The sequence below is a fragment of the Otolemur garnettii genome, unplaced genomic scaffold (genome assembly GCF_000181295.1).
Source record: "Otolemur garnettii isolate 467f Iridium unplaced genomic scaffold, OtoGar3 scaffold00068, whole genome shotgun sequence".
Taxonomy (NCBI): Eukaryota; Metazoa; Chordata; class Mammalia; order Primates; family Galagidae; genus Otolemur; species Otolemur garnettii.
In genome coordinates, this window is record NW_003852463.1 from 5137818 (window position 1) to 5165483 (window position 27666).

The window sequence follows — 27666 nt, forward strand, 5'->3', positions numbered from 1 at the left end:
TAAAATCAGTGACTACTTTCCACTTGTCCTTTAAGATTTAGCTTTTGAGTAATTGGTAAATGGGTGTTCATTTTACTTCTTTTGGTTATCTTTGTGTATTTTCTTTTTAAAATCTCAAAAAATAAAGAACTTGGCTTAGGCATTACTTCCTCTGGGGAAGCCTCTTTGATTCTCATAGTCTGCTAGGATTAAAGACTCCTTCTGTCTGTTTCTAGAGAATTCTGTGCATGACTCTTTGAGCACTTTGCTACTCAAAGCGTGCTCTGTGGGAACTTGTTAGAAAGCAGACTCTCAGCCCAGTACTTAGCCATGGGTCAGAATCTGCAGTCTGAGAGGATCTCCAGGTGACTCGTGTGCACAGTGAAGTTTGAGAAACTCTGCTCTCTCATTTTCCCTGCTGCATGATAGTCATCTGTGCCCCCCATTAGACCATGTACTCACTGAGGGCAAGAACCAGGTGATTTTTCCCAAACTCCAAGCCCAGCCATCACTGGTGGTGCCTGGAATGAGGGAACATAGGTGGACAGTACATGCCAGTCCCCCCCAACTGGGAGAGGAGTGTAAGTTGCTGTAAGTCTCTCTTCCTCCCTGGCCCAGATCAAGGTGAACATCCTAGGAGAGGTGGTGGAAAAGGGCAGCAGCTGCTTCCCAGTGGACACCTCAGGCTTCTGTCTCCACTCGGCCATCTACGCAGCCAGACCCGATGTGCGCTGCATCATCCACCTGCACACGCCGGCCACGGCTGCAGTAAGTGGGCTTCTGGCCAGCGCCCAAGGGAGAACATAGCCACTGGAGGTAGTAGCCATCTCATCATTTAGAACAGTTCTGGAAAGATTCCAAAAACTCAGGCCAAGGTAAGGAAAGAGAGTCTCCAATGTGGGAACGCTCAGCCTCCCCAGCTTTCTAACTACTGAAGTCTTAGTGTAAGGTAAAGATGTGGAATGTCCAGTCCACCATGTCCCTGATCCTATTACAGACACAGACTGGGACCACTTACCCTGTTGGACTGGTGGGTGGTGCCTTCCCCCACACAGACTGGGCTCTGGTGAGGAGATATCTTGACAGAGGATAACAAAATGGTGGGCACCTGGATTGTCCCCACTTTTAACCCAGGGTAGGCTGAGAGCTGGGGACACAGTGAGCAAACCCAAGAGAAAGTAGAAGAATTAACCTCAAGGAACAGGTTGTCCCCCCAGGGTCTCTGGTCATTTCTCCATGTGTGCCTAAGACATTGTCATTTGGAAAGACAGCAGACAGTCAATTCTGGACATTTTTCTAACCCTCACCCTGTCCTACTGACCTACAGGCCATATACCTATAGGGACAGATTGGACTTGTTACCAACATGTTGTTTTCTCAGCGAAGCACACTGCCTGTGAGCATTCAGACCTTCCCAAATCTGGATGAGATGCAATAACGTATTTGTACCAAGTGTGCATCTCTGCAGAGCTCAGGGCTAAGTCAGGGCAGGATGAGTAATGGAGGGCAGGGCTCCTCTAATCTTTTTGCTTTTAAGAAGGAGCTCCTCCATGCTCCTTGCTTTTAAGAAAAGGTGAGGGTAGGTGTAGCATTCTGTGTTTCAACCATGGTCCCTGTACTTGTATTATTCCAGGGCCATAAAACAGGACTTCTCAATGGGCCTCCCCATTAGGATTCATGTTGCTCTGAGGAAAGAGCAGACATGCCAAGCACAGCTTGAGGGAGCTGCAGGTGCTAACCATGCTGTTGTCTTTCTAAGGTGTCAGCCATGAAGTGCGGCCTCCTGCCTGTCTCCCATAATGCCCTGCTGGTGGGGGACATGGCCTATTATGACTTCAATGGAGAAATGGAGCAGGAAGCTGATCGGATCAACCTGCAGAAGTGCCTTGGACCCACCTGCAAGGTTAGCCCAGCTCTTCTGGGAAGGTGCTCTGGAACGGCATTGTCCAAGCCAACATCCCAGAACTGATATGTGGTCATGTTCGCTGGTGAATGTTTCGAGGTTACAGAAAAAGCCAAGAAAAAAAAAAAAAGAAAAGAAAAGGATCTATCACAGTACTCTGAGGTTTTGATTTTGGTGAATACTCCAAATATATTCACATATATTTACAAAACTAGGATCATAAAATAAATTCTCCTTTTGAATGTTATTAATGTTTTCTCTATCACTATTCTAAATTATTCAGTTCTATTTCATTATATGAATGGCTGTGCCACCCTTTGTCTGAATGTTCCCCTATGGTTAGACAGTAGAAAGGCTTTTTACCCCTGAATTTTCTCTGAATATAAGTAACACTGTGATGAAAATCCCCTCAGCTAAATCTTCATGCTTGAGATGATTATTTCAGAATAAATTCCTGGGGATGCATATTTTAGAGCTCTTGCTTCATATTGCCAAATCCCCCCTGCGAAGTTTGTTCACTCTACACTCCAAGTAGAATGCTATTTCCCTTCAGACTCCCCAAACTTGAGTGTTACCAATTTTATTTATTCTGCCCACTCGCTAGAGCAAGATGGAATCTCATTGCTTGGCTTAGATCTAAAGCACATTATTGGGGTGGTCAGGTCAGTATGGAAGAGCTTTGGGAACGAAGCCTGTGTTGATGGGCACTTGCTGCTGTCCTGGCAAGTAAGGCATTGCCTGAGTCTTTTCCGATCTGAGTCTCTATCTTCCCACCTCTAATAAAGGCAGGAAATCCCTTCATTGTCCCCTGACATCCTGCAAAGTGTCATTTCAGTGTGGGGAGAGGGATGACACATTCATGTCTATGAAGGACTGCAAGAATTTAAGAGATGGGATATTTGTTGTTTGTGTTACCTTCCGTGGGCCATGGTCATCCCTCTTTCCATTTCTCTGGCTCTTGGGAGGAAAAACACCAGCTGTTTCCTCCAAGAGAACATGTGATGTGTATGTAGTCATCAGGCTTCAAGCCCCAGGTCTGCGAGGATAGAGCTGATACACAGACCTGTGTCCCAGCTCCCAGGCAGGTATTATCTGGTTTCAGAGAGTTCTTGAGGGTAAAACCAACCAAGAAAGGTTTCTAGCAGGGAAGATGCATTTGGAATTGGGGAGTCATACTCTTGCTATAAATTCATTTTTGGTTCTTTATCCCACCTTCCTCTCCATTGACTCAGAAACTTTGTACCCATACTGAGAATCTCAGGTGCTGCCTCTAAGTAGCTGGGAGACTTTCCATTTCCTTCAGCTTCTGTGTCCTCATCTGTAAGAGCAGTGAGTTAGATTAGAAGGTCACTATGGCCTCTTTAATAGAGCTGTGAGATCTTAGGGCTGGCAGGGCCTCATTGAGTTTACCGAGTGGAAACCTGAGGCACAGAGAGGTGATGATATGACACCCCTGTTTTTGCAGATCTGCCTCCTTGGGTTTGACTCCCAAGTTGACTAAGTCAAGAGGGACAAGAAATTGCTTCTGAGGTGGGACCATTTTACTGGGCATCAGATAATTTCATCACTTCGTTATTATTTAAATATAAAGATGGGGTCTTGCCATGTCTCCCTAGCTATACTCAAACTCCCAGACTCAAGTGATCCTCCCACCTCAGCCTCCCAAGTAGCTGGGACTACCGGCATCCATCACCGTGCCCAGCAATAATTTCATTCATTTTAATATACACACCAGTTTCTCAAGCTTTTAAGTTTTCCAAGGCCTAAAGACCCAGGCATTGCCAAAGGAAATTGACCAAGCCGTTTCCTCTCAGCTTAAAAATGCCTTTGCAAATTCTTAGAGTTAAAACCACAAGTGGGATAACATAGGAGTATTTAATGAAAGAAATTGAGCAAGGACTTAGGGGAGGAGACCTGGGATCCTTGAGTCTCTGATTCTTCAATTACAGATGTGGGGCATAGTGGGTCATTGGGAGGGTAGGGCTTATCAGACAAGGAGAGTTGTTGTGATGGGCTAAACTCACAGAAGGGTATTGGATGGGGAAATCAATCTGAATAAAATGAAAAACATCTCTCTGTTTACTAAAGTTTAGAGGGCATAAGGCTTTAATTGGCTCTTTACTTCTCTACAGATCCTGGTGCTAAGAAATCACGGAGTGGTTGCCCTAGGCGACACTGTAGAGGAGGCGTTTTATAAGGTCTTCCACCTGCAGGCTGCATGTGAGATACAGGTGAGCAGATCCCTCTGGGAAGTGGGCCCAGCATGGGCTCTGACCAGGGTCTATGCACAAAAGCAATGACCCCACTGGCTGGGACTCAAGGAGTCCTTTGAACCTAGACTTCTAAAAGCCTTGCCCAATTTCTCTGCTGCCACACAATTTTACTTTTCTGAAATTTCACGCTCAAAATTAGTTCTGTACCTGATACACCTAGCTATGCCCAACAGATACAGGTAGGCCTTCATTTTTGTGGAGGGAGGAGGGCAAAGGCAGAACATGGCCAAGTCCAGAAAAAGTAAAGAATAGGCCGATGGAGCATTGACATGCCACCTGAGCAGCCAGGGCACCCCCAGGGTGAGGTCCAGGGATCCCATCATACCCATCATGGAGTCCTGTGACTGGTAAGGGATGGGAGAAATGGTAAGTGTCAGCAATCACTGAAGCCTTAGAGGACTTGGCAGAGAAGCAATAGGAAATCAGACAGATCTGTAGTTTTATAAACAAGGTTGTGTTGGATAAGCCAGGCACATTCTCATCACTGCACCAGGTTGGCCAGGGTGAGTTAGGGGCCTCGCCCAACCCTGGAAAGGCTGTTAGCCAGGCTGATGGGCTCCCTCATCCTGCTCTGGCTTGAGCACCCATGTGTGTGGGTCTTGCCCTCCTCCAGTCTCTGATCCTTCAATTATAGATGTGGGGCCTAGTGGGTCATTGTGAGGACAGGGCTTTTCAGACAAAGAGAGCTGTTGTGATGGTACTTTTAGGAGTAAACTCACAGAAGGGGAGGCTGTTTACTCCTAGGTAAGTCAGCTCTTTGCTATGTGCTGGGTCTACCCTCTCCTGGCTGGCTCAAGCACAGTAGCACCTGGGGGAAGAGTATCTGCCCTTCTCTTGGAGTTTCTCTGGGAAGAATGAGATCTGTCCAGAAGCATCACTAGTGGAGGCTCCTCCACAGTACCCTAAAATAGTTTTGGGTTTTTGTAAAAAAAAAAAAAATAGCTAGGGTACCCTTCAATAGTCTTTATAGAAACAGGGTGAGAAGATAGTTGTGAGGGTAGTGATGAAGCATCAGAGGAAGTGGTCAAAAAGGATAACATGGGGAAGGTGGACCCAGGATCCAGTTTGTACCTTCTGAAGTGGTGGCCTCTGTCCAACCAAAGATGCTGGCCTTGAGCTCTGACAACTGACTGGTGTAAGAACATGGCAGAGCCTCTGGTATAAGGGGAATACACTGTTACCTCCCCACACCTGAACTCTTAAGAGCTCCCCATCTTCTTCTGAAGAAGAGGCCTCAGTGAGAAAATAGCTCATGTAGAAACCTCTTCTCTTAACAAAGACAGAGCATCCTAGAAATGGGTGATGAGAGATGCTGGTGTGTCCCTTCACAAAGGGAAGTATGTGTCTTCTCGATCCAGACCCCCAGAATGGCCACTGGGCGATACACCCAAAGGCAGACTAGCCATTGTCACTCAAAGGGCAGAACTGCCGGCCACTGTCCCTGTCAGGCCCCCAGCTGCTGTCACTTTCTTCTCAGGACTGGTTTGATGAGACCTCATTACATCACCTCAGGCAATTCAGACAGATAATCTCAGAAAAGCTCCAGTGACTTTTTGTTCAGCTGATGGAGCAAAAGGAGAACACGTAGACCAGAGGTATGGGTGGCTCAGGCGTGAAGGAGCCCAAGAGGCGGCAGTCTGCAGGTGCTGTTTGGATTGCCACCCAGGGCAGGTCACTTGGGTGGGGTGACCAGCACTGAAGCTCTGTTTCCACCCTGAGCTCAGTTTTCTCCCTTAGTAACCTTGGCAAACAGGCAGACGTGACTATAGTCATGTTAGCGTTCAAGGAGAGCCTACTCCATTCTCCTGGGGATGGTGTTCTCTTTGCTCCCCATCAGTTTGGGGTTCCAGGAAACTGGGTCATCCCCAGCTGAGAGATGCAGATCCCTGCTCTGCTGACAGGCAGATGGGTAGGAGCTCAGGCAGTTCTTCTCCATCTGCTACCCATCACCATGGAAACCAGTGGAGGAAGAGGGAAGAGGGAGGAGCAGCTCCTGCAAGGTCGTGGGCAATTGTCTTGCTCTTGCCTTCCCCATTAAAGACCATGCCCAGGAATATTGCTTCTCAGATACCACTTATCAAAAGCATCCTAAGGCCCTCCCCATGTGCCAGGTGCTGTCCTCAGTACCTTACAGCTGTTACCTTAATGCTGTTCATAAGGTAGGTACTGCTCTTTTTCTTTTTTTAGAGACAAGACTCTCACTTTGTTGCCCTCAGTACCATGGCATCACAGCTCATAGCAACCTCCAGCTCTTGGGTTTAAGTGATTCTCTTGCCTCAGCCTCCCGAATAGCTGGGACTACAGGCTCCCACCACAATGCCTGGCTATTTTTTTCTTGCAGTTTGGCTGGGGCCAGGTTCGAACCCACCACCCTCTGTATATGGGACTAGCACCCTAGTCACTGAGCCACAGGTGCCACCGGTACTGCTCTTTTCATTTTGCAGGTGAGGAAACTGAGGCACAGAGATGGCAAATAGCTGCCCAAAGTCACACAGTCAGTAGTAGAGCCAGGATTCAACCCAGCGGCTTGGCACCCAGGTCTGTGCCCTTAAACACTTACCTTATGCTACCTTCAGCTGGACATGTGCCTTGGATGAGAAAGAAATGGAAAATGTCCTTACTTTCTCCTTCTCACAGGGGCACCGGGGGTCACCAGGGAAAGCTGCCTGGTTGAGCTCTGAGAGGTACACAGGGGCATTTGTCAACACTGATGAATTTAACACACTCCAAGGTCTGTCCCCATCCTCCTGGGTTTATAGACCTGTGTTTATCAAATCCTTTCATTTTTAGTAGAAAATAACTGTCACAATGACACTGAAACACTAAAAGTTTATATGACTGGAGCAGTTCCCCCATTATAAGCAGGATTACATGGGATATGGAATCTTACTCAGAATGTTCAGTGCAAAACAGCTCACCACCTAGACAACTGCAAAGCCACCTTCTCTTGCTGTGGCCAGGTTTTTCAGGAAGCCAAACCCTGAATGTACCAAAAGATGACCATGGAGTTAGAAAAGTGGGGGATTTGTTAGATTAATGAAGGTTTTCTAGGATCATTTCTAAAATCACCTGCTATATGTACACATTTCTTGTACTAATAGCCAAACCTCACTGCCTTCAATCACCTGCATCATCCCCTCCCCATGGACACTAGACAATGGGACAAACACTCTAAGTCCATGGGTAGAAGCCCTCTAACCCCTGTGCTTCTGACCCGGCTGTGCACCATTAACATTTTATCTGTCTTCTTTTATTGCGTCTGTGGAGGATGCAGTCTTTCTGCATTCCATCAGGTTACACCCAGTTTTCATTGGTGTAGAAGCCAGCCTGTCTCTTTCAAGTGACTTTAAAAAAGAAATAGACATTTCCAACATTCAGAAAAATAGAATAATATAATAGACATTCATGCCCATTACTCAGATTGAACAAATGTTCCTAACCTTTTTACTTTAAACGTTTGTTTGTTTGTTTTTTAATAAATAAAATGTTACAAACCCTTGAAGTCCCCTTTGGAGCCAATCTTATCCGGTCTCCTTCCCCAGAAATACTTATAATTCTAGATTGATCTATATCCCAGGTAATGTTCCAATCTTCTCTATTGTTTTATTACTAAGGTTTAACACTATTTCCTTCTCTGTAGTGTCTAAGAACCAACATCAGGAGATTCACTATTAATGCCTCTTTCCTTGGAAATGGGTCTATGCCCAAAAGGTTTGGGTGGCTTTTCCTCAGTTTCCCAGACATTTCTGATGTCTCAGTTCTTCTCTATGACCCGTACTCACAGAGTGCACATGGGCTGAGAGCTCTCGCTCTTTGCTGCAGGTGTCAGCTCTGTCCAGTGCTGGGGGAGTGGAGAACCTCATTCTCTTGGAGCAGGAGAAGCACCGGCCCCATGAGGTGGGCTCCGTGCAGTGGGCTGGGAGCACTTTTGGGCCCATGCAGAAGAGCCGGCTGGGAGAGCACGAGTTTGAGGCCCTCATGAGAATGCTGGACAACCTGGTGAGTCCCCTGCCATTGCCCTTCCAGGCCAGTCCATTGAGGCTTAGCACTCTGGAGTCAGCCAGTACAAGGATTGGGTAGGCATGATAAAACTGTCAGAATCACAGCTAAATTGTTAAAGCCTTCTTGGCAATTTGATTTAGAATTTATGGTCATTCTAATAGTAGATAGTTGAGCTTTCTTAAAAATGGCTGTTGCTGCTGCCACTGAGAACTGTGGGTGTCATCAGCTCTATAAAGTGCTCTCTATGAGAAACAGTAATCAGAACATAGGTACTCTCTTATAGTTGACACCTCTCAAGTAGTTAGTTCTGCCTTTTTTCCTAAAATTATGACTCTAATGCAGAAAGCACATAATACTAATTTCCTTCTTCCTAAGCAGATGCCTTATAACAATGTCCTATTGTAATGAATAAATGAATGAGTCAATCACGTAAGGAATTAAACTGGCATGTGTCTAGGAAAACCAGTCTAGGCTGGTTTTCCTTCAAGGATACAAAAGTCTTAAGACATTCTTCCTTCTTATAGTGGCTAACAATTTAGTTAACGATATGGGGTATAAACAGACAACAATGTAAGAACAAGAGGACAGCATATGCAATAAGAAAATAAGAAGCTAATTGCAGCAAGAGATTATAACTTTTTAGATGCTCAGAAAAGCTAAAAATGAAATATGTCTTTATAATATTTCTATTTGTTTCATTTTCCTCATCCTCACTGCTGTAGCCTCGGATTTTCTTTATTATGTCAAGATCATTGCAATAATTAATACTTTTCTCCTTGCCTTTATTCCTTCAAATAATCTCCATTTTATTACCAAGCTGAATAGGTCACTTTATAATGATGAAAAGTGTAATCCATGATAAAAATGCAACTCCCATTAACATTTGTGTGCTAGGTAATCTATACTTAAGTGAAGTATAGATGACTGGATGATTTTGTACAGGAATTCTTTCAGGTCTTTAAGAGACGATTCTTATGCTACTTAAACTATTTCAACAAAGAGGAAAGGAGGATACTAAACCATAACAATTACAACACATTTAGACCAATCTTAATTTGAATGTTGATTAAAAGATACTGCATGAAAACTAGCATATAGTATTGAGCATAACATCAGAATAATAATATACAATAACCAAGCAAAAGCTCATTCCTAGAATTCAAGGATGGTTTAATACTACAAATCTTGTAAATGTATTTCATGATATTGAAGAGTTAAGGGGTAAAAACCTTCTGATCATTTTACTGTCCAAATATATTTGATAAAAATTTAACATCAACTTGTAAAAATAAAAGTTATTAACTGGAACAAGAGAACACTTATTTTATATGATTAAAATTATATTTCTCAAAACAGGAGTCAGTATCATGCTGAAACACTAGAAGTATTTTCATTAAACTTTGAAACAAAACAATGATTCTTGCTCTTAGCCTTATTATTTAATATTCTTCTGGAATAATATTGGAACTCAATTTGAGGCAGTGAGGCTTAAGAATAAGAGCTATTAATATTTCAAAGGAAACAAGATTACTGTTCTTTACAGATAATATGTTCATATGCCTATCCCAAAAAATCAATTGAAAAAAATGTTAGAAATAATGAGGATGTTTTAAGGTGGTCCATTATGAAAATATATACAAAATCAGTCATTTTGAATCTTAACGTTAATTACTTTGATATAATAATGAGAGAAAGTACTCCTATTTGCAAATGCAGCAAAATCCTAAAATGTTAAGAAAAACCCATTTAAGGATAACTATAAAACTTTACCAATAGACATGAGAGAACACCTGAAATCAATGAAGAGTTATTATTTATTCTTGGTTAAAAAGCTTTAATAGGCTAAAAGGGTCACTTTTCCAAAGTTACTCAATAAACTCAATGTAATTCTTTCATTGGGGAAAGGCACAGCTTAACAAAATGTCTTTCCATGTGAAATTCAGAATGGCTAGCAGAATACTGTAAAAAGAAAAGTAATTAGAGATACTAATTCTAGCCCATGTTAAAAGGTGATAAAGTTGTAGTAACTACATGGCTACTAAAATAGTAGCATGTAGTACTAAAATAGTAGGGCCCAGGCAACGGTATTATGGAAAGCTCCCAGGTGATTCCATGGCACATCAGAGCTGGGAACCACAGAGGGAACATTCAGGCATCTGTTTGGGTCAAGAGCTCTGTCTATCTACTCTGCAAGGGATTCTAGGGATTTTCTCTGTCCTGACTGGGAAGAGCTTGTTGGGGTGGAATAAGAGAAGGTTGGGGGGACCAAGTAAAGGGAACAATTCTGAAATATACCAGAAGAGTGGCAAGTCCTGGGCTGTCTTACAGAGATTTGGGTTTAAACGGAGTCCTTTAATGGGTAGGAACAGTGCATGTGTGGATGCGTGCACACATACACACCTGTCTTCCCCACCATAAGTGGTTCTATTCTTGTTCTTTTTAGGGCTACAGAACAGGCTACACATATCGCCACCCCTTTGTTCAAGAGAAAACCAAACATAAGAGTGAGGTGGAGATTCCAGCCACTGTCACAGCCTTTGTGTTCGAGGAGGATGGTGCCCCAGTCCCTGCCCTGCGACAGCATGCCCAGAAACAGCAGAAGGAGAAGACCCGCTGGCTCAACACTCCCAATACCTACCTGCGGGTCAATGTAGCCGATGAGGTCCAGAGGAGCATGGGCAGCCCCCGGCCCAAGACCACGGTAAGGGGAAATCCCAAGATACCTGTCTGGAGACAGGAGTGGGCTGCATTTGTGCGGTGAAGCAGCTTTAAAAAGGGAACAGACACCAGTGCCATTTCCTGTTAGGGCTTTCTACTAGGCATCTGGGAGGCTGCTCAGGCCACTAATCTCCTGATCACCTCTTTCTGGCACCTCTGCACTCAGTTTTTGGATCTGAGGAACAGCATTCTCCAGAGGGCAGCTGGACCAGGCCACTTATGCAGCACATAGCCCAAGGGCAGTTGGATTTTGCTTCCTGCTCCCATATCCAGAGGGGGCTTCTGGGAAATTCAAGGGCTGAGCATCCAACATTTGGACTGTGGATCTGATGCAAACTCAGGAGGGGGTGGGACAGTCACTTCTATTGAGTTATCTTTTCTCTCTCCCTTTCTCCCACACATAGACTCTCAATTTGATTTCTCATTAACATTAACATTAAAGTAGCTGCAAGCCAAATAGAATAGCTTGTCATAAAAAAACATGAAGCCCTCTAGACTCAAAGTGGCTTGCCTAATACTGAAGCCCAAGAGGTTGCCTGTCTGTCAAAGCTGGTTCCCAGGACTCCGCCCCCGGCTCTCCAGTGTTCTTTATGACCAACCCTTGGCCTCAAGGCCTTCTTTGGCATCTGGGTCAGCTGCTGCTTGTCTCTGCTTCTGGATACGGGCAGTGAGGAGTCCCAAGATGACAGAGCATTTGTATATAGGCTTGCTGACCTTCTGTGTAAGCCAGTGGGCCCAACTCTCAGGGGGACTGCTGGGCAGGACGCCTGGGCCTGCCCCTTCACTTTGCCACACGGCCTTGTGTTTGTGCAGTGGATGAAGGCTGACGAGGTGGAAAAGTCCAGCAGTGGCATGCCCATTCGGATCGAAAACCCAAACCAATTTGTGCCTCTCTATACCGACCCCCAAGAAGTGCTGGAGATGAGGAACAAGGTAAGGTGGGGGTTGCCTGGCTCACTTCCTCCTCCCATGGAGAGGGATCTCGAGTGCTGCAGACACAAGCTGAGTCCCCAGGATGTGCCTGACTCACCAACATCCCAGATGCCCCAGAGCAGCAAGAAACTAGCATTGACTGACCGCGCACCAGGTGCTGTGCTAAGGGCGGTACTTGGGTAGTCCTGTGTAGTTCCTTCACGCTTTACATATTAGGTATGTCTAAAAGACCTGCCCACAAATTGAGCTTTTATGAATTTTATGCTATTTTCCTTTGAGCTCATTTTGAAGATTTCAAGATCCTTTATATTTATAATTTCTAGACTTTTGCCATAGTTCACTCACTTATATTTCCAAAATTACTTTAAAAACTACCATGATAGCAGGCCACTTCCAATAGGTCAGATGGCTCAAAGGACAGGGTTTCAGTGTGGGGCCCAGAACCCCTGTAGCACTTGGTTAAAGTTCAGATTCTACAGCTGGGTGTGGTGCCTCACGCCTGTAGTCGCCTGTAGTCCCAGCGCTGTGGGAGGCAAGGTGGGTGGATTGCCTGAGCTCAGAAGTTCGAGACCATCCTGAGCTGGAGTGAGCCAGAATGAGACCCCATCTCTACCATAAAAAGCCAGGCTTTGTGGAGGGCGTCTATTGTCCCAGCTACTTGGGAGGCTAAGGGCAAGAGAATTGCTAAAGGAAAAAATGAAAAAAAAATTTAAAAAAAAATCAGATTCTGGGTCCTCCTCCCTCCCCCAACCCCAGACAATAGATGTAGGGCCCCTGGAAATCTGTATTTGAAACAGATTCCTTAGGGGCATCTTAGGAATGAATATTAAAATTTGATTGAATTAAGCCCTTTGGCAACAATTTGCATGGAACTAGAGACCATTCTCCTAAATAAAGCATCTAAAGAATGGAAAAACAGACACCACAGGTACTTGCTATGAAATTGGGACTAGCTGAAGAGCACATGTGTGCACAGAGGGAAATAAAACTCAGAGGAAATCAAACAAAGGGGAGAGGAGATGCATGGAAAACCTAATGGGTTTTGGGGTTCAACGAACACCATCCGGGTGATGGGCACACTTATAACCCTGACTCAAGCATGACAAAATCAACACATGTGACCAAAAACATCTGTAACCCGGTAATATTTTGAATTTTAAAAAATTTTAAAAAATTTTAAAAACCTCAAAAAAAAAAACAAACCCACAAACAATGCCACTGTCTTACTACCACTTTCTATTCTAAAGAAGAGTTATTGATATAAAAATATATCATTTATAGTACCGAAATTTTTTCTGAGAAACTCCCTGAGGACCTGCTGTGCCTCCTTTCACTCTTCAGCTCTGCAGCACCTCCTCAGAGATTACAAACACCTGGCCCTTCCTTCAAACTACGGATTCACTCTGGAGCAGATGGGATTCCACTGCTTGGAGTGGATGGATTGTGCTAGGAGACAGGCTACCATACCACAGGGGACCTTCTTGCCACAGGCCATACTGGACACCAGTATGCCCCCTCCCAAACTCCACGCTCAGACACTGAGCAGCCAGCTCACTCTCCCTCTCTGTTCTCCACACAGATTCGAGAACAAAACCGACAAGATGTGAAGTCGGCGGGTCCTCAGTCCCAGCTCCTGGCAAGCGTCATTGCTGAGAAGAGCCGCAGCCCGGTACAGCAGAGGCTGCCCCTGGATGGAGGGGAAACATGTTTGCCTTCTGGGTCTTCCATGCCCGGGGCTGGGCAGCAGGACCCCTGAGTCTCATGCCACCTTCCCTCGTGATCTTGTGAGCCAATGCTCTTGCTGCGAAGTGGAGGTCCACCTCGCAGGGGTGCCATAAGGTCTGGGAGGATGATGTCTCATCACCCTCTCTGGGCACTGGTCAGGGGAACAGAAGCCCTGCCTGCCCATGGAAGTGATGCTGGCTTCCATTCCTTCTGCCATAGAGCTCCGCTTTGCCCTGTTAGGACCCTATGTAGTGGGGACTCATGGGCAGGGGGATGATGGCTCTCAGGTGCCCCAGGTCTGCCCAGCCCTGCGTGTTTCCAACCTCTGTGCCAGGATATGGCATCACCCAGCCAGAGCTCTGGAAGGATGCTCATGTACCCACTGAGAGGGGGCATGTAGGTAGGACAGGGACTCCTATACACAGGGACAGGTAGCTGTCCACACAAACCCAAGTAGAGTTAGAAAGTATGAAGTTATTGTTTTTGTGCTTGAGATAGAACAGTGTTTTGTCTAGTGCTTCGCAAAATGGGTGCGTTTCTGAGTTCTGGCATGTGTTTGAAGGCATTGTTGCTCATTGCAAGGTCACAGTGGGCATGACATTTTCCTTACACTAAAAAGTGGGGGAAATACAGGAAATGTTCCTCTACAGAGCAGACTGAGATGAGGTACCAACTTCAGGTCCAGCTGCACAGTGCGGGTGCCCATGGGCAGGAGAAGCATGGGAGTTGTCATCACACCCACCTCCACCCCACCCATACTCAGCAAGATGAGGAGTGCTGAACACGCTCAGGGTCAAGGACAGAAATAGCCCATGATTCTGGGAGGGTGGTGAGAGTTCAATTCAATTTCTAAATTGTTTACAAAATGAAAAGCAACTCTGCCATTCATGCCAAGTGCTCTTCACAGAGTCCCTCTTCAGGGGTTCTCCGATGCTCCTCTGATCCCACATTCCTTACACTGGGCCTGCTGCTGCCTCCCTTCTGGAAGGAGCCTGTGGCCCATCATCAGAAGACCCTGCGGGCCAGGGCAGGGAGGATTGGCGGGCTCCACACTGCTTTGCTCCTCTGCGGCTTCAGAGCACTGATCCTCCATTGCCAGGATGAGGATGCTGAATAGGAAAAGGGGCTAAGGAGTCGGAATTTTATTCTCTATCTTGGGACTAAAGCTTCAGAGGATTCCTGAAGCTTACCCAAGGCTGATCAAGCTCCCCAGAGCCAGGGACTCCACAAAGGTGGCAAAACACAGTGATTTTGCCCATGTCCCTGCAGGGACCTGCAGTACAGGCAGGTTGAAGATTGAAGACTCAGGAACTTGGCCCTTTTTAATTTATGACTGTGTGCACAACAGGACTAACAGTTTGGACTGAGACGGCTGAAACTGCTATGTTTTGCATATGACTTAATGCTGTGTGTTGTGGCTTGCACTGCTGTTAGGGGATGGGGGGCAGGGCAGTTGTGGGGAATGGCTGGCATGAAGCTTGCTTGAGCCGATGCTATGCTTGCTGGGCTTTGGCTGAGTGACTGGGCCACCAACTGTATTTGCATGGTGATGGCTTGGAAGTGTCCGTAGAAGGGATTACAATAAAGGTGTGTCATTCTTCTGCTTGGGAGCATCCTTTGATTTTATTTTAGGGGCAGAGTGTGGATCCCCTGTATTCATCCCAGCAGTTGCAAAATCTGGGTCTGAGGGTGAGTTAGCAAGGGGGAGGAATGAAAAATCCCTACCCCAAGGCCCTGAGCTGTTTCCAAGGAGCTGCATGCCATGCTCTCCCTAGCAAGACCACTGAGAGCCACATGAGTCTGAAAGGAAGCAGGGGCCTGCACCCCAACTGCGGCGTTCAGAGAGCAACACATGCTCTGTGGTTAACTTTCAGTCTACAGAGAGCCAGCTGATGTCCAAGGGTGACGCAGATACCAAAGATGATTCAGAGGAGACGGTGCCCAACCCCTTCAGCCAACTCACTGACCAGGAGCTGGAGGAGTACAAGAAAGAGGTGGAGAGGAAGAAACTAGAACTTGATGGTAAATAACCCCAAGGCACCACTGCTCCAAAATCTCCTGGGGTGGAGGGGAGAGCTCAAGACCACCCAGAGAGGACCTTCCTACTCCATTGCCAAATAATATACTTATTACCATCATTCTGTTAATTGTAATGATGCCCCTTGTCACTCTGTGCTTAACGGTTTCATGGTGTCTCCAGGACCTCCCTAGACCCTCCCGCCTAGGCATAAAGGGGTTAAGGCTCCTTAGTGCTTAGCAGAGTGCCTGGGGATACAGCTCAAGTCAGTGAGCACCTGATGAACGTGAGCTACAATAGTTTTAATGGTCTTAATTATTATTTTCTATCAGGTCTTGTATAATTAGGCTTGGCAATCATAACTCTCTACCAGCTGTCATCTTTTTATTTTCCTTTTTCTCCTCTCTCTCTCTTTTTTTTCCTTGTTTTTCTTCCTTAATCAGGCCCAGGTGAGGTTTGAACCCAGCTGCCGCTGGTGTTCAGGGTGAGCACTCTAATGACTGAGCTACGGTGCCCAGCTTCTCACTCCTTTATTTCACAATCTTTAGTTGGGCCTCTCCATGTTGACTACTAAATATTCATACTCACAGTAGCTTGGAGGCCCTCGTTCAAGCCTTGGTTCCCCTTCTTGGCTTTCCTGATCCAAAGTTATCAACACTTCAGGTTCCATTTCAAACCCCCCTCTAGCTGGGAAGGCCTCCTGTTAACCTCTGCACCCCACCCACAGTGACTTGTCTCTTCTGTTTGCTCTGGAGCTCGGGTCTGAGACACATAATTCAGCTTGTGGGTGTGTCCACCAGTCTAAGCCATCACCCATCAGTAGGTGGTTCTCTGTAGGTCCGTCCACCTCTTGCCCATTGTTGTGCTTACAACATAAAGTGCCTGGCTGGTCCTCTTAAGAGGCAGGACAAGAATGCAGACCAGGCTCTGGGCTGGCTATCCACACCAAGGATGACATACTCCATTGGTGCATGCACTGATGAAGAAAATGAATTGACTCTGACTGTCCCGTTTGACCCCAGAGGAAGCAGCAGAAATAACATGACTAGGGAACAGCTAACTTCCACCAGAAGGTCATTGTCAGCCATAGGAAATGATGATCAGGTAGAAAAAGGCATTTTTAAGTGCTGTCTCAGCCCATCTCTCCTCTATTTGACTCTTGTTCTGAGGTGGGTTTCTCTGTTTCAGGAGAGAAAGAAACCACTGCAGAGGAGCCTGGCTCACCTCTGAAGTCTGCCCCTGCTTCCCCAGTGCAGAGCCCAGCAAAGAAGGCAGAGACAAAGAGCCCAGTGGTTTCTCCTTCCAAGTCTTCAGAGGGTGAGTGGAGTTGAGCAGGCTGGGAGGGGTCAGGCACAGCCACAGGCTGAGAAAGGTGTCTACATGGAGGGCAGGGCAGGTGCACACACTGAGGGGACCCTGCCTTCGACGGGTATTGCTCCCCCAATCCAAAAATATTTCCCTCTGCTATTTCTAGGGAATCTGAAATAGAGTTACCAAATTTCAACTTGTTCCATTTACAACCTATGACAATACACCTTACCACTTAAACCCCATGTAAGCAATGATGAGTGAGTTAATGACCAATCCATAGCCTCCTCACCCATAACTCAGCCTGGCTGGGGCTGATGTGCTAGCCAGGTTCTCGGACTTCAGTGTGCATGGGGACCACCTGAAAGTCTTATTAAAGTGAGGATTCTGATCCATTAAATCTGGGCTGGTGCCTAAGGCTCAGGCGAAGCCTGTGCTATCATTCTCATCCTTAACTGTACATTGAAACCACCTGGGGATCAGGCTTGACATTTCTGAGTTAAATGGTCTGGGAGAAGGGTTGAGGAGTCCAGCCTAGAGTTTTAAAATCTCTCGGGGGAATCTGAAGTGTAGTCCAGGTCAAGATCAGCTGCCATAGAGGTATTAGTTTAAAGAACTGGGTTTTAGGCCCAATCAAACTGCTAACTAATAATAAGTGCTAATTTTAGAAAATCAGTTAAACTTTCTGTGCCTTAGTTTCCTTGTCTGTCAAATGAGGCCACTAATATTTTCTGTTTTTAAAGTTCTTATATGTAGAAGGGATGGGTAGGTGAAAGCATACTTTGAAAGAGTAAAAGTGTGACTTAAATATAAAATCTAATTGTGGTTATGATTAATAGTATACATATAATAGATAATAATACTGTTCTAGTCACTAGCCACCTAATTCATGAAAGTGTCTTTAGGGAGCTCCTAGAATCACTTCAGGACATGACCACTTCTCCTCTGGGTCCCCCAGAGATCCCCATGAGAGAGGGCTGTACTGCCTTTCAGAGAGCAGCAACTTGGTGGCCCGTTGGGATCTCTCTCCTGAGTAGAATGGCCACGCGGGTAGATTTCCATAGAATCTCCCAATCCCTGAGTTCCTGCACAAGCGAACTGTACCTTGAATGCCGGCCCAGTGTCGCCAGAGGAAACGCATCTGCTTGAGGCCAGAGCCCCAAGTGGATGTCCCCCAACTGTTTGTGTTCATTGTGTCTCATCATGGTGTTGTCAATCTGTCTCCACAATGTCTTCCTTTCTCTTCCCATTTGTGCCTTCATCAAAGGAGTTTCCTCCGATTCTGAATACTTGTCTCTGTAGTAAGTATAGAGAGGCTGTTTACTAACTCACTCCAACACTTGCAATGGGGGAGGGAGGATTCTTTCAAAAGAAATATATTTCTCCACAGTTTTTTTTCTTTGCAACTCACAACCCTGCCTTTGGGAGGTTTCCTGGCTGTAAAATTCATGGGCAACTCCACATGTGCTGTATGTGGACTAGGCTTCTCAATGGGAGACGTGGATGTACATACAACACACATACACAAACACACTCCCAAAGTGAGGGGCAGCGGGGCCAGCTCTCAGGCACTCCCTGAGGGCAGAGTGCTCATGGCCCACAAGAATTTCCCCCCACCCTGTTCCTAAGGTACAGATACCTCTAAGGAGCCCATGACCCCTTCTGGGGCTGTGGGCCAGAGCCTGAATGTCCTTGGGGACCAACTGTCCTGTGGGGATACATAGAGGGCCTGGCTTGCCAGGATCCTCAGCATCCATCACCACGTGTGTTCCAACTGCAGGAGGGAGCCCAGGGCTGGAGAGGAGGTTCATAGCATGCATGGGTCAAGGAGGTGGCAATTTCATATGAGCTCCTGGGAAGGTCAGTGGGCAGGAGGGCGTGGGATGGATGGGATGCTGTTTACCCATCATACCCACTGTAGCAGGATTCATCATCCTCCCATGCAGAGGCACATTATGGTTGAGTTGTGAGAAAGTTCAAGCTTCCTGAAGACACTTCCTGAGCTAGAGCTAAAGAGCAGGAAGCTATGGTGGAGCAGTCCCTGTATCATGGGAACACGAGCTGCAGTTGTGGAGGGTGACTGGTGTGACTTCATGGCTAGGATGCTGCATGGCTTGCCCAGCTCCTCAGGGTACACGCGGTTGACTGACCAGGCAGCATTTGCACTTTCACTAAATCCTTACCCACCAGATCAGGGAAAGCTTTTCCAACCATTTTTCTCCATGCCCTTAAATCCTCTTGTGCTGAGTCACTTGATGTTACTCCTCATGTGTCTCCCTGACTCTTACCCTGGCCATCAGAGAAAGCCTTTGCATCTGGCCATCTGTGCCAGCTCCTTCTCTTTAACTAGCTCTGGCCTGACCCCTGGCTCTGCTGACTCCATCCACCACTGAACCTCTAGAATAACTGGCTATGGCTGCAAAGAAATAGCTCTGTATTTGATACCATATGATCTGCTCTGTTACTAACTAATGTAGCCACCTCAAATAAGTTATTTAAAAACACTGCAGAATAGCAGCCATATACACCAGAGCTGGCAGGTTCTAACTCAGCCTGGGCCTGCCAAACAACAATGACAACTACAAGCAAAAAAAAAAAAAAACCATAGCTGAGCATTGTGGTGGGCGCCTGTAGTCCCAACTACTCAGAAGGCTGAGGCAAGAGAATCGCTTAAGCCCAAGATTTTGAGGTTGCTGTAAGCCATGACACCATGGCACTCTACCAAGGGTGACATAATAAGACTCTGTCTCAAAATAAATAAATGAATCACTGCAGAATAGGAGAATAACACAAATCCCTGCCCTTCTTAACTCACAGCATTGTTGTCAGGATAAAATGAGCTACTGAATATGAAAGTAATATGCTTATCATGACCTCCAAATTGCAAGAGCTATATACGCTACTTGACATTTTAAACCACTAAGTTTTAGTGTGGTTTGTTATGCAGCAACAGATGTTATTAAATTAATGTATAATGAGAACTAGTTTTAAGGAATTGTTTCTCCTGTGGATTGACTAGAGTTGACTGGGATTAGCCAGATCGGTCCTCTGCTCTGTGTGATGTCAACAGGGGCTGCAGTCAGCTGGGAGCTTGAGTAAGCTGGAACTTCCAAGATGATGCACTCATGTGTCTGGTGCCTTGGCACTGGGCTCAGCTGGGACACTGGAATGGCTGGGTCTCTCTCTCTCTCTCTCCATGTGGTCTAAGGGCCCCTTCATGTGGCCTATGTGTGTTTCCATCAGGGTAGTTGGACTCTATACCTGATAGTCTAAGGTTCCCAAAACTATAAAAGTAGAAGTTTCTGTGCCTTCTTAAGTCTTCCTTTGTATTCTTTTGGTTATGAGGAGCTATGTGGCCACCCTAATTCAGTGTGGGAGGGGGCTGCACAAGCAAGCACGAGAGTACCTGGAGGCATGGCTCTCTGGGGCCATGGTACACACTGATTATACCACATATTAAAAGTACATTTTTATGTTCCAGCCATGGGAAGTGGAAGGGAGTTACAGTGTGTCTCCTGTATCTATTTATGAGAAGGTTTACTTTCTTTCCTATCATTGATGATCTCATCCTTGGAGGAGGTAGAATTGGGACGAGATATATCTCTAATCTCAAGTTTCCCAGTGTGTGGCCATTGAGCCTTTTGTATCAAAATTACATGGGGATCTGTTAAAAATATATATTTGTTGGCCCACCTTTTGTTTCAAAGCCTTTTGTGGGGATGAGACTGAGAAGCTGCATTTTTTGCAAGTTTCCTGGGTGATTTTTCTCAGATGCTGATGTTTGAGACTTTAAACCCAGACAAAAACCATTGCAGACCTCTCTGCATGGCTGGCACGTGCACTCATTGCTCAGCCATCAGACAGTCCTGCTTGCTGCTCTTCTGCTGTGTTCTTTGAGCACCCCGTGCACCTTTTTGACTGTTGCTGCATGAGCACCCAACCCTTATGTCAGCATAGATCAGATGTTTTCAAGGTTTTTAATGAGTCTTTCTATGGCTCCTCTGTTCAGTGGTGTGGAGCTGCCTTTTCAATAGGAAGTAAAAGCAACGCATGACAGTGACCAATTCCTAATGCATTTGTTGTAAAGATTATGATCAGCCTTGTTGACCTGGTGTTCAGAAGCCAGTTGAAAAGTCTTATAGTGAGTGCCCCCCCCCCAGACTGATGTCTCCCCTGCTCCCTGCTGCAAAGAGAGAGCTTCTCTAAGCTGTGGGGACGTGGCTAGAGGTCATGGTTTGACCCTAACATGTTAGCAAACCAGGTTCATCAGGTGGGAAAAGGCAGCTTTGTTCCTTCAGTAAGGCATGGTCCATGTTCCTTCCCTATGTTCTCACCCCACTACACTGATACAGAAGAGCCCAGCTGCGGAGCTGAAGAAAGGCCTCCTCCATTGAACCTTCATCTGGTCTTGGCAAAATTCAGTAGCAATGAACATGGCTCAAGCATGTTGTATCTGAGATGGATGATGGTTGCCAGAGAAATAAAAGGCAGAGTTTTTGTGCTGAACAGTCTACTTGGGTGATGAATGGACTCTTAAAAAAAAAGGATAAATGGCACATGCAAGTGTAAAATGAACGTATGAGCAGTGGTTTTGGAGGTGGGCAAGATTATTGTCCAGTTTCAGAAGAGGCCGCACAAGTAAAGGAGGGCTTGAACCAGACCTTAGAACGATGCATACTGGACTGGCTGACAGGAGTGGAATGGAAAATCTCACTCTAATTTATTTCAGTTTGGAAGGGGAAAGGAGGGGATAGGCATAAAAAAACAACTGCAAGTTTTGCAGTTGCTATTTTGGAAGTTTACATAGTGGAGGCAGAAAGGAAAGACTGATAAATTCTACCTGGAAATGGGAATGAGAACCAAGAAAAACTTTAAGGAAGAGGTAACATTCAAGCAGATTCATCATGTGGGGTAAAGGTTAGGGACACAGAGAGGAGACAGAGGGAAATAGGCTAGGATGCCAGGGGAAGGGGTTGTGTGGGGACTGGAAGTCTGAAGGAATGAGAGGAGAGTGGGCAGAGATGGTTGTGTCCATAATGGTTTATGGCATTCAATCATACCACTAGGTGACAGCCACAGGATGCTGTGGCAGGTAAGGGCACTGGCGTAAGGGCTGTAGGAATCAAGGACATTGGAGAGCTTGGTAGCTCAACAATGATAGAACATGGTCCAAGCAGTGGGAAGAGTGGGAACCAGTGGCCAAAGTTTTTGGTACCAAGAGGAAGCTAGTGCTCAGAAGTGGTCAGGAGAGGGCCTTGTTATAGTGAGACCTCACCCAGGTAGTTATACTCCTCTATTCTAACAGTCCCCAAGTAACCACAGCTACCTGCTGTGAAACTGTAGATTTCTCCTACCTTCCCTATAAAGACCCCTAGGCTTTTCCTATAACCTAGGTCTTCACCCACTCCTCCCCAAATACTGGTTATACCTCCCCCAGTGCCCACATTCCCATGTAGGGGAGAGTGCTGGGACTCATTCTTGTGATGTGGCAACACATACACCTGCCATACTCATTTGAACACCATACACACACACCTGTCCTCACACTTATGAGCATCCCAGTTGCATACTACCCATGCTCACACTCATGCACACCAGTCATAGACATAGTCATGCACACACGCACACTTACATTTCTTTCAGTTCTTTCCACTCGTGTGGGGAAAAGTACACTGACCTGCAGATTGGTGCACTGATGCCTCCCCATCATTTTCCTGCCCGCTCAGCCTTCTAGCTGTGAAGTGGGGAGAGAGGGAACCGGATGGCCGGTACACTGCTCTCTACTTCTCAGTGTCTGTGTTCTCACAGTTTCCCCTCCCTCATATCCAGCCATTTTGAAGCTCGTATGGGAATAGGGTAGGGGACAGCGCAGGCAGGGGTGGAAAGGTGTCAGGAGGGCTTAGTTTCTGGGATCTGAGCACCTCTCACCTTAAATATGGCAGGAATCTCAACAAGTTCCCCAATGGGAATAAAGACCAGCTGCTAGAATGGGTTGAACCGGGTCTTCCCCTTTCTGCTCACACTCAAGTTTTGGAAACATGCTCCATGTCACTCAGGGAGTCCCATTCTCCCTCTGCCTTCGCTTCTGCCTGCTGGAAAGATACTCTTCATAGTTCTCAAAGTTCTTCTCTTGTGTAGAAAATGAAATGAGTATGAAAACACAGAATTTCTGTATTTTTAGTGGTGAAGCTGAATGGGTTACCACTGAGACATATATGGCACACTCCCCACTTCCAACAGCCTCTCTCCTCCCCTGTGTCTGTTCCTTTCTTCCAGCCTAGAGCTGGACCCCAGCTGGGCCCCCTGCCATGTTCAGACATCAACCAATATCAGAGATCAACCAAATACTACATTTGTAGACCAGAGCCCAGAGTACTGCCCCGTTGAGGGCTTGTTCCCAGGACTGGTCATACTTTACAGAATTGCCTAGAAATGATTCTATTAACCCCAAGTAGAACCAAATAGAAGCTCTCACCTGAATAAACTTACTGGTATGTTTTTTGATCTTTTTCTAGATGGCACTAAGAAGACAGAAACAAGCAAAGCCCCCACAGAGCCGGAAACAGCCCAGCCAGAGGGAGTGGTGGTCAACGGGAGGGAGGAGGAGCAGACGGCGGAGGAAATCCTCAGCAAAGGCTTGAGCCAGATGACCACAAACGCTGACACGGATGTCGATACCTCTAAGGACAAAACTGAGTCAGTCACCAGCGGCCCCCTGTCCCCAGAGGGCTCACCTTCCAAGTCTCCCTCAAAGAAGAAAAAGAAATTCCGAACCCCCTCCTTCCTGAAAAAGAGCAAAAAGAAGGAAAAAGTGGAGTCCTGATGTGTGACCCCTTGGTTTCCCTTCTGCCTCCTCTCTCTCTTCCCGTCCCTTCCCTCTCCCATCTCTGTCCCTGGAAGCACAGGGCCCAGGAGGGATAGAATAAGACCCTGGATCATACTCCAAGGGGGGACTTAGAGATCACCTGACCAACCCCTCACTTTACGATTGCCCCAGAGACATCTGGTGACTCGCCCAAGGTCACACAGCTAGTTAGCAGCAGAGCCTGCACTAGAATTCAGGTCTTCTGACTTCCAGTCCAGTGCTCCTTCCACTACACAACACTGCCTAGTTGTGGGGCACCCTAGTTAGGATGCTGCCCACCAATCTGAGCCCAGGGCAGGAACATCAGAAATGGGCTATGCGCTCTCACAGGCTCAGACTAAATCTGACAGGTCGAGGCCTCCCCTGAGTAAGGTCCATTTCTTCACAGGAATCCAATCTTCTGCTGGTGGAGCTGTCTCCACATTTAGAAATCTCTTCTCTGTTCCATTTGAGGTCCCTACCCTATTGCTCAAAGTAACCGGCCAAATTAGCCCACCCCCTCCAAAAGAAGTTAATTTTGTTCCCAAGGGCTGATGGCTTAGCTTGTATTTCCCCAGATGCTAACCCTGAGCTTTCTTCATGGAACCTCTAGAGTGATGGGTGGAAGAGCTGTTGGAGGTGGCAGACAAAAGGGCAAGCCAAGTAAGCCTGAGCACTGCGGGTGGTTTCATCAAGATAGGGAGCGGGAACTTAACTCATTTGAATCATGCATCTCAGGCATTTCAACATGAAAACCAAATTTAGCATAGGAAGAAGTTGTCTTATGCTCAGGACAGAAATTTGGGGAAAATTTAATTCTCTGTTGGCCTTGGGTTGTACAAGGAGGATCAAAAGTACAGGAAATGCTCTGACTTTCTAGCTTTGCATGACACGTGCAGCAATGCGCTGTACCTGGCTCACTCCTGTCCAGCAGTCAGGTGTCCCCTTACCCTCCCTCAAACCTAGAAGCCCTTGCTCGCAGCCTGAAACTGGCATTTTGACCTTGGCTCCTTTGGGGTTCCAATGCTGAATTACTCTGGGTCCACCAGGGGAGAATGAGCCCTTCAGGATTAATCCTCTTGGACTAACTCCCAGAGAAATGCTTGGGTGCCCCCAGCCCTGTCACCATCTGTCCGTCCGAGGGTGTGGTAATAGCCACAGTTGTTTTAAATGCCAACACTATCTTTTCATATTCTTCCATGGGGCATTGATTAATGAGCATTGTTGACTCCTAAAGATTAGACAATCCACTCTCTTTAAAGCACAGTGTCTTCAAAGAATATTTTTCCTCTTGTCCTGATTATTGTAAAAATATTTTTGAAGGTTCTTAATCATAGTTTTCCACTTTCGAGCACTTAGCAACTATTGACACTGTGCAGGCTTCACATGTGCTGTATCCTTCAATCCTCACAATAGTCCCTTGAGGTGGGTAAGATCATTCCCATTTTATAGGTGAGGAAACTGAACCCCCAAAAGGACAATTGACTTGCCTCATATGGTTTGGGTAGAAAGATCTGGAGCCTGGATTTGAACCCACGTTGGTTCAGAGTCCAGAGCTCCTAATGGTTATGAATGTACAGCTTGGATCCCCAGCAGTGGTGGTTTTAGTCCAGGGCTCATTTCTATGCATGTTAGCACTTGGAGTGAAGGTGGGAAACTACCTGTGTTCACCCTCACTGGTATGCATGGACGTCCTGGATGGCATGGGCTGTGGCAGTGCTGATGCTGCTCTTCTAGCAAAGAAGAGGCAGGAGCCTTCTGATTGGTGGGGAAAATACCATCCGTAGTTGCAACTTGAGAAGGAAAGGAACTGACATATAAGCAAGGTAAACCTACTATTGTGTCTCTCTAGTGCAGACTCCAGCTGCTAACCCAGGCCCCTCTCTCTGTTCTGCTTCCTGATTGGGTTAACCCCATGATCAGGGTCACCAAGGCCTCAGAAAAATCTATCATGTGTGAAATACCTTTAAACACCAATCATTTGGTGCTGTCTTTAAAAAAAAAATAGAGTTCTTGTTTATTCATCCTTTCACAATATTTGTTAAGCATCCACTAAGCATCAGGCATTAAGCTGGCATTAAAGGAAAGCAGTTCTCACGACTAGAATAATAAATGGCAAGCAATGTTGGGAGAAGGGTGCACATGACCTCTAATGCAGCCTTTTGTGCGTGAGTGGTCGTGGTTCAGAGCTGATGTTGATTGACTGCCTCCAACCATTTCTCTATTTCATTTGCACAGCAAGACCTCATTTCAGTGAGAATGCTGGAGTCTTGCTGATGCATCACCCTTGGAATTTACAGCCCGGGTGCACCTCCTGTTTATCAGTGGTTCATTCTTCTTGAACCACACGCACTCTGATCCTGGATCAAGGGCCAGACGTGAGGGTGGGCATAGTTCCTGCTGTCAAGAAGTTCACGGCATAGGAGGTGTGTTGACAAAGTGCAAAATAGGCAAGAGCACCGACGTGACATAAGGAAATAACAGTAAACGATCTTGAGGGCCAGGGAAACCTTCCTGAAAGGAAGCAATGGCTGTTAGCTTTTCAACAAAGGAATGTTCTAAGACAACAAAAGGGTTGGCAGGGCATTCTGGAATGAGGGAAGAACATGAGCAAAGGTGTGAAATGCCGTGGTGGGTTCCAGTGGGACGCAGCCCTGCCAGAGCACTGTGTATAAGGCCCAGGTTCACCTCCCAGGTAGATATGGCTGGACCCTGAGGAAACAAGGTCACAGACGGGGTGGAGGAGCTAGACTCAGTGTGGAAGGGCTTTGGAGCCACGGAGGGCTTTAAATCAGGGTAGAGTTATGATCAGACTTGCATTTTAGGAAATCCCTTTATTAGCTCAGTGGAGAAGGGACTGAGGGAGTGGGGTGGACATGTGGGAGCTACATCAAGGCCCTCTGAAACTTTGGTACTAGACACGTGGACAGGCCTTACCCTATATTTCCCTTTATAGCAAATAGTTTCCAGCACAAAATTCATTTCCATGAAATTCTATAGATAAAGCATCTTGAGAGAGGTTTTTGACAAGGAGAAGGAAATACTCAGAACTAATGTATCTGATATCGTTCTGTCTTGGTTCAAGGTTGCCGGGAGAGCTGTGGAGTCATTCTGTGGGTTTCTCCTTCCCTTGTATATGCGGACTGCTGCACACTCAGCTCCAGGCTTGAGGACATGTCCCAAATGCTGTAGAAAGACGTGCTGTAAAAACAGACATGTGGTCTAAACAAAACTGCCCGCTTTTAGGGTGAGAGGAAGGGGCATTTTCTCTGGCTCTGGGTAAAAGTTGGCTGAAAGTGTTCCAGAGTTTGGAATTGGTAGGAAATAGGTTTATTTCTAGTTGAGCCACTGTGCTTGGCTATGCCACAGAAAAGAGATAACCTGTGAGTGAATCTGCTGCACTGTGGCTGAGCTGGAACGTGAAGAAGCTTCTGAGCTTATTCCCATCAGAGGGCAGGCAGGAGGCAGGGCAGGGAGGAAGAGGGATAGGAGGCTGCAGAGAGGCAGGCCTCTCCAATGACTCTCCGGCTCTCCATGCCCTGGCAGCCAGCACCTGGCAGTGGTGTGGGAAAGCCATCCTCCCTACATGACCTTTCCCCAGATTGCACCAAGTGCTGTCAAGAGAACTTCTAGCCCATGTCTGGGCTTCACTAGAGAGAGCCTCCTGGCTTACAGGTGATCCAAGTAACTGTACTGCTTTGGCCAGTCGACCCCCTCAGCTCTCTTCTAACTAAAGTGAGGTTCTTCCTCTGTGACAAATAGGTGCTTCTTAAAGGACTTGGGGGGTTTTGGATGATAAGGAACAGTAAGTTCTTACAGGGAGAACCCCACTGTACAGCCCTGCTCTGCACCACTGATTCACAGACTGAGCCTTGAATCCTGTTCTCCATGGATAACACTGCCACTTGCTCATGGTGACATGGCAAGATGGTCATTCGGGTATTGCTTGGTGCTGTCGTAATAG

General features: G+C 46.5%; 1 protein-coding gene across 3 annotated transcripts in view; it reads left to right on the forward strand.

The window, feature by feature from the left end:
* The window catches only part of ADD2 (adducin 2), a 103523-nt gene extending 78564 nt beyond the window's left edge, over positions 1 to 24959 (forward strand). For 2 of the 3 annotated variants that reach the window (XM_003793434.2, XM_012807390.1), the window contains exons 7-16: positions 598 to 747; positions 1739 to 1882; positions 4015 to 4113; positions 7978 to 8154; positions 10601 to 10858; positions 11689 to 11808; positions 13388 to 13477; positions 15408 to 15555; positions 16739 to 16867; positions 23374 to 24959. In XM_003793434.2, coding sequence (XP_003793482.1) covers positions 598 to 747; positions 1739 to 1882; positions 4015 to 4113; positions 7978 to 8154; positions 10601 to 10858; positions 11689 to 11808; positions 13388 to 13477; positions 15408 to 15555; positions 16739 to 16867; positions 23374 to 23681 — 1623 coding nt within the window. In that variant the 3' untranslated portion in view covers positions 23682 to 24959. Of the gene's footprint in view, positions 1 to 597; positions 748 to 1738; positions 1883 to 4014; positions 4114 to 7977; positions 8155 to 10600; positions 10859 to 11688; positions 11809 to 13387; positions 15144 to 15407; positions 15556 to 16738; positions 16868 to 23373 lie in introns of those variants that run through there. The other variant, XM_012807391.2, reaches the window with a different exon arrangement.
* Positions 24960 to 27666: the final 2707 nt, after the last annotated feature.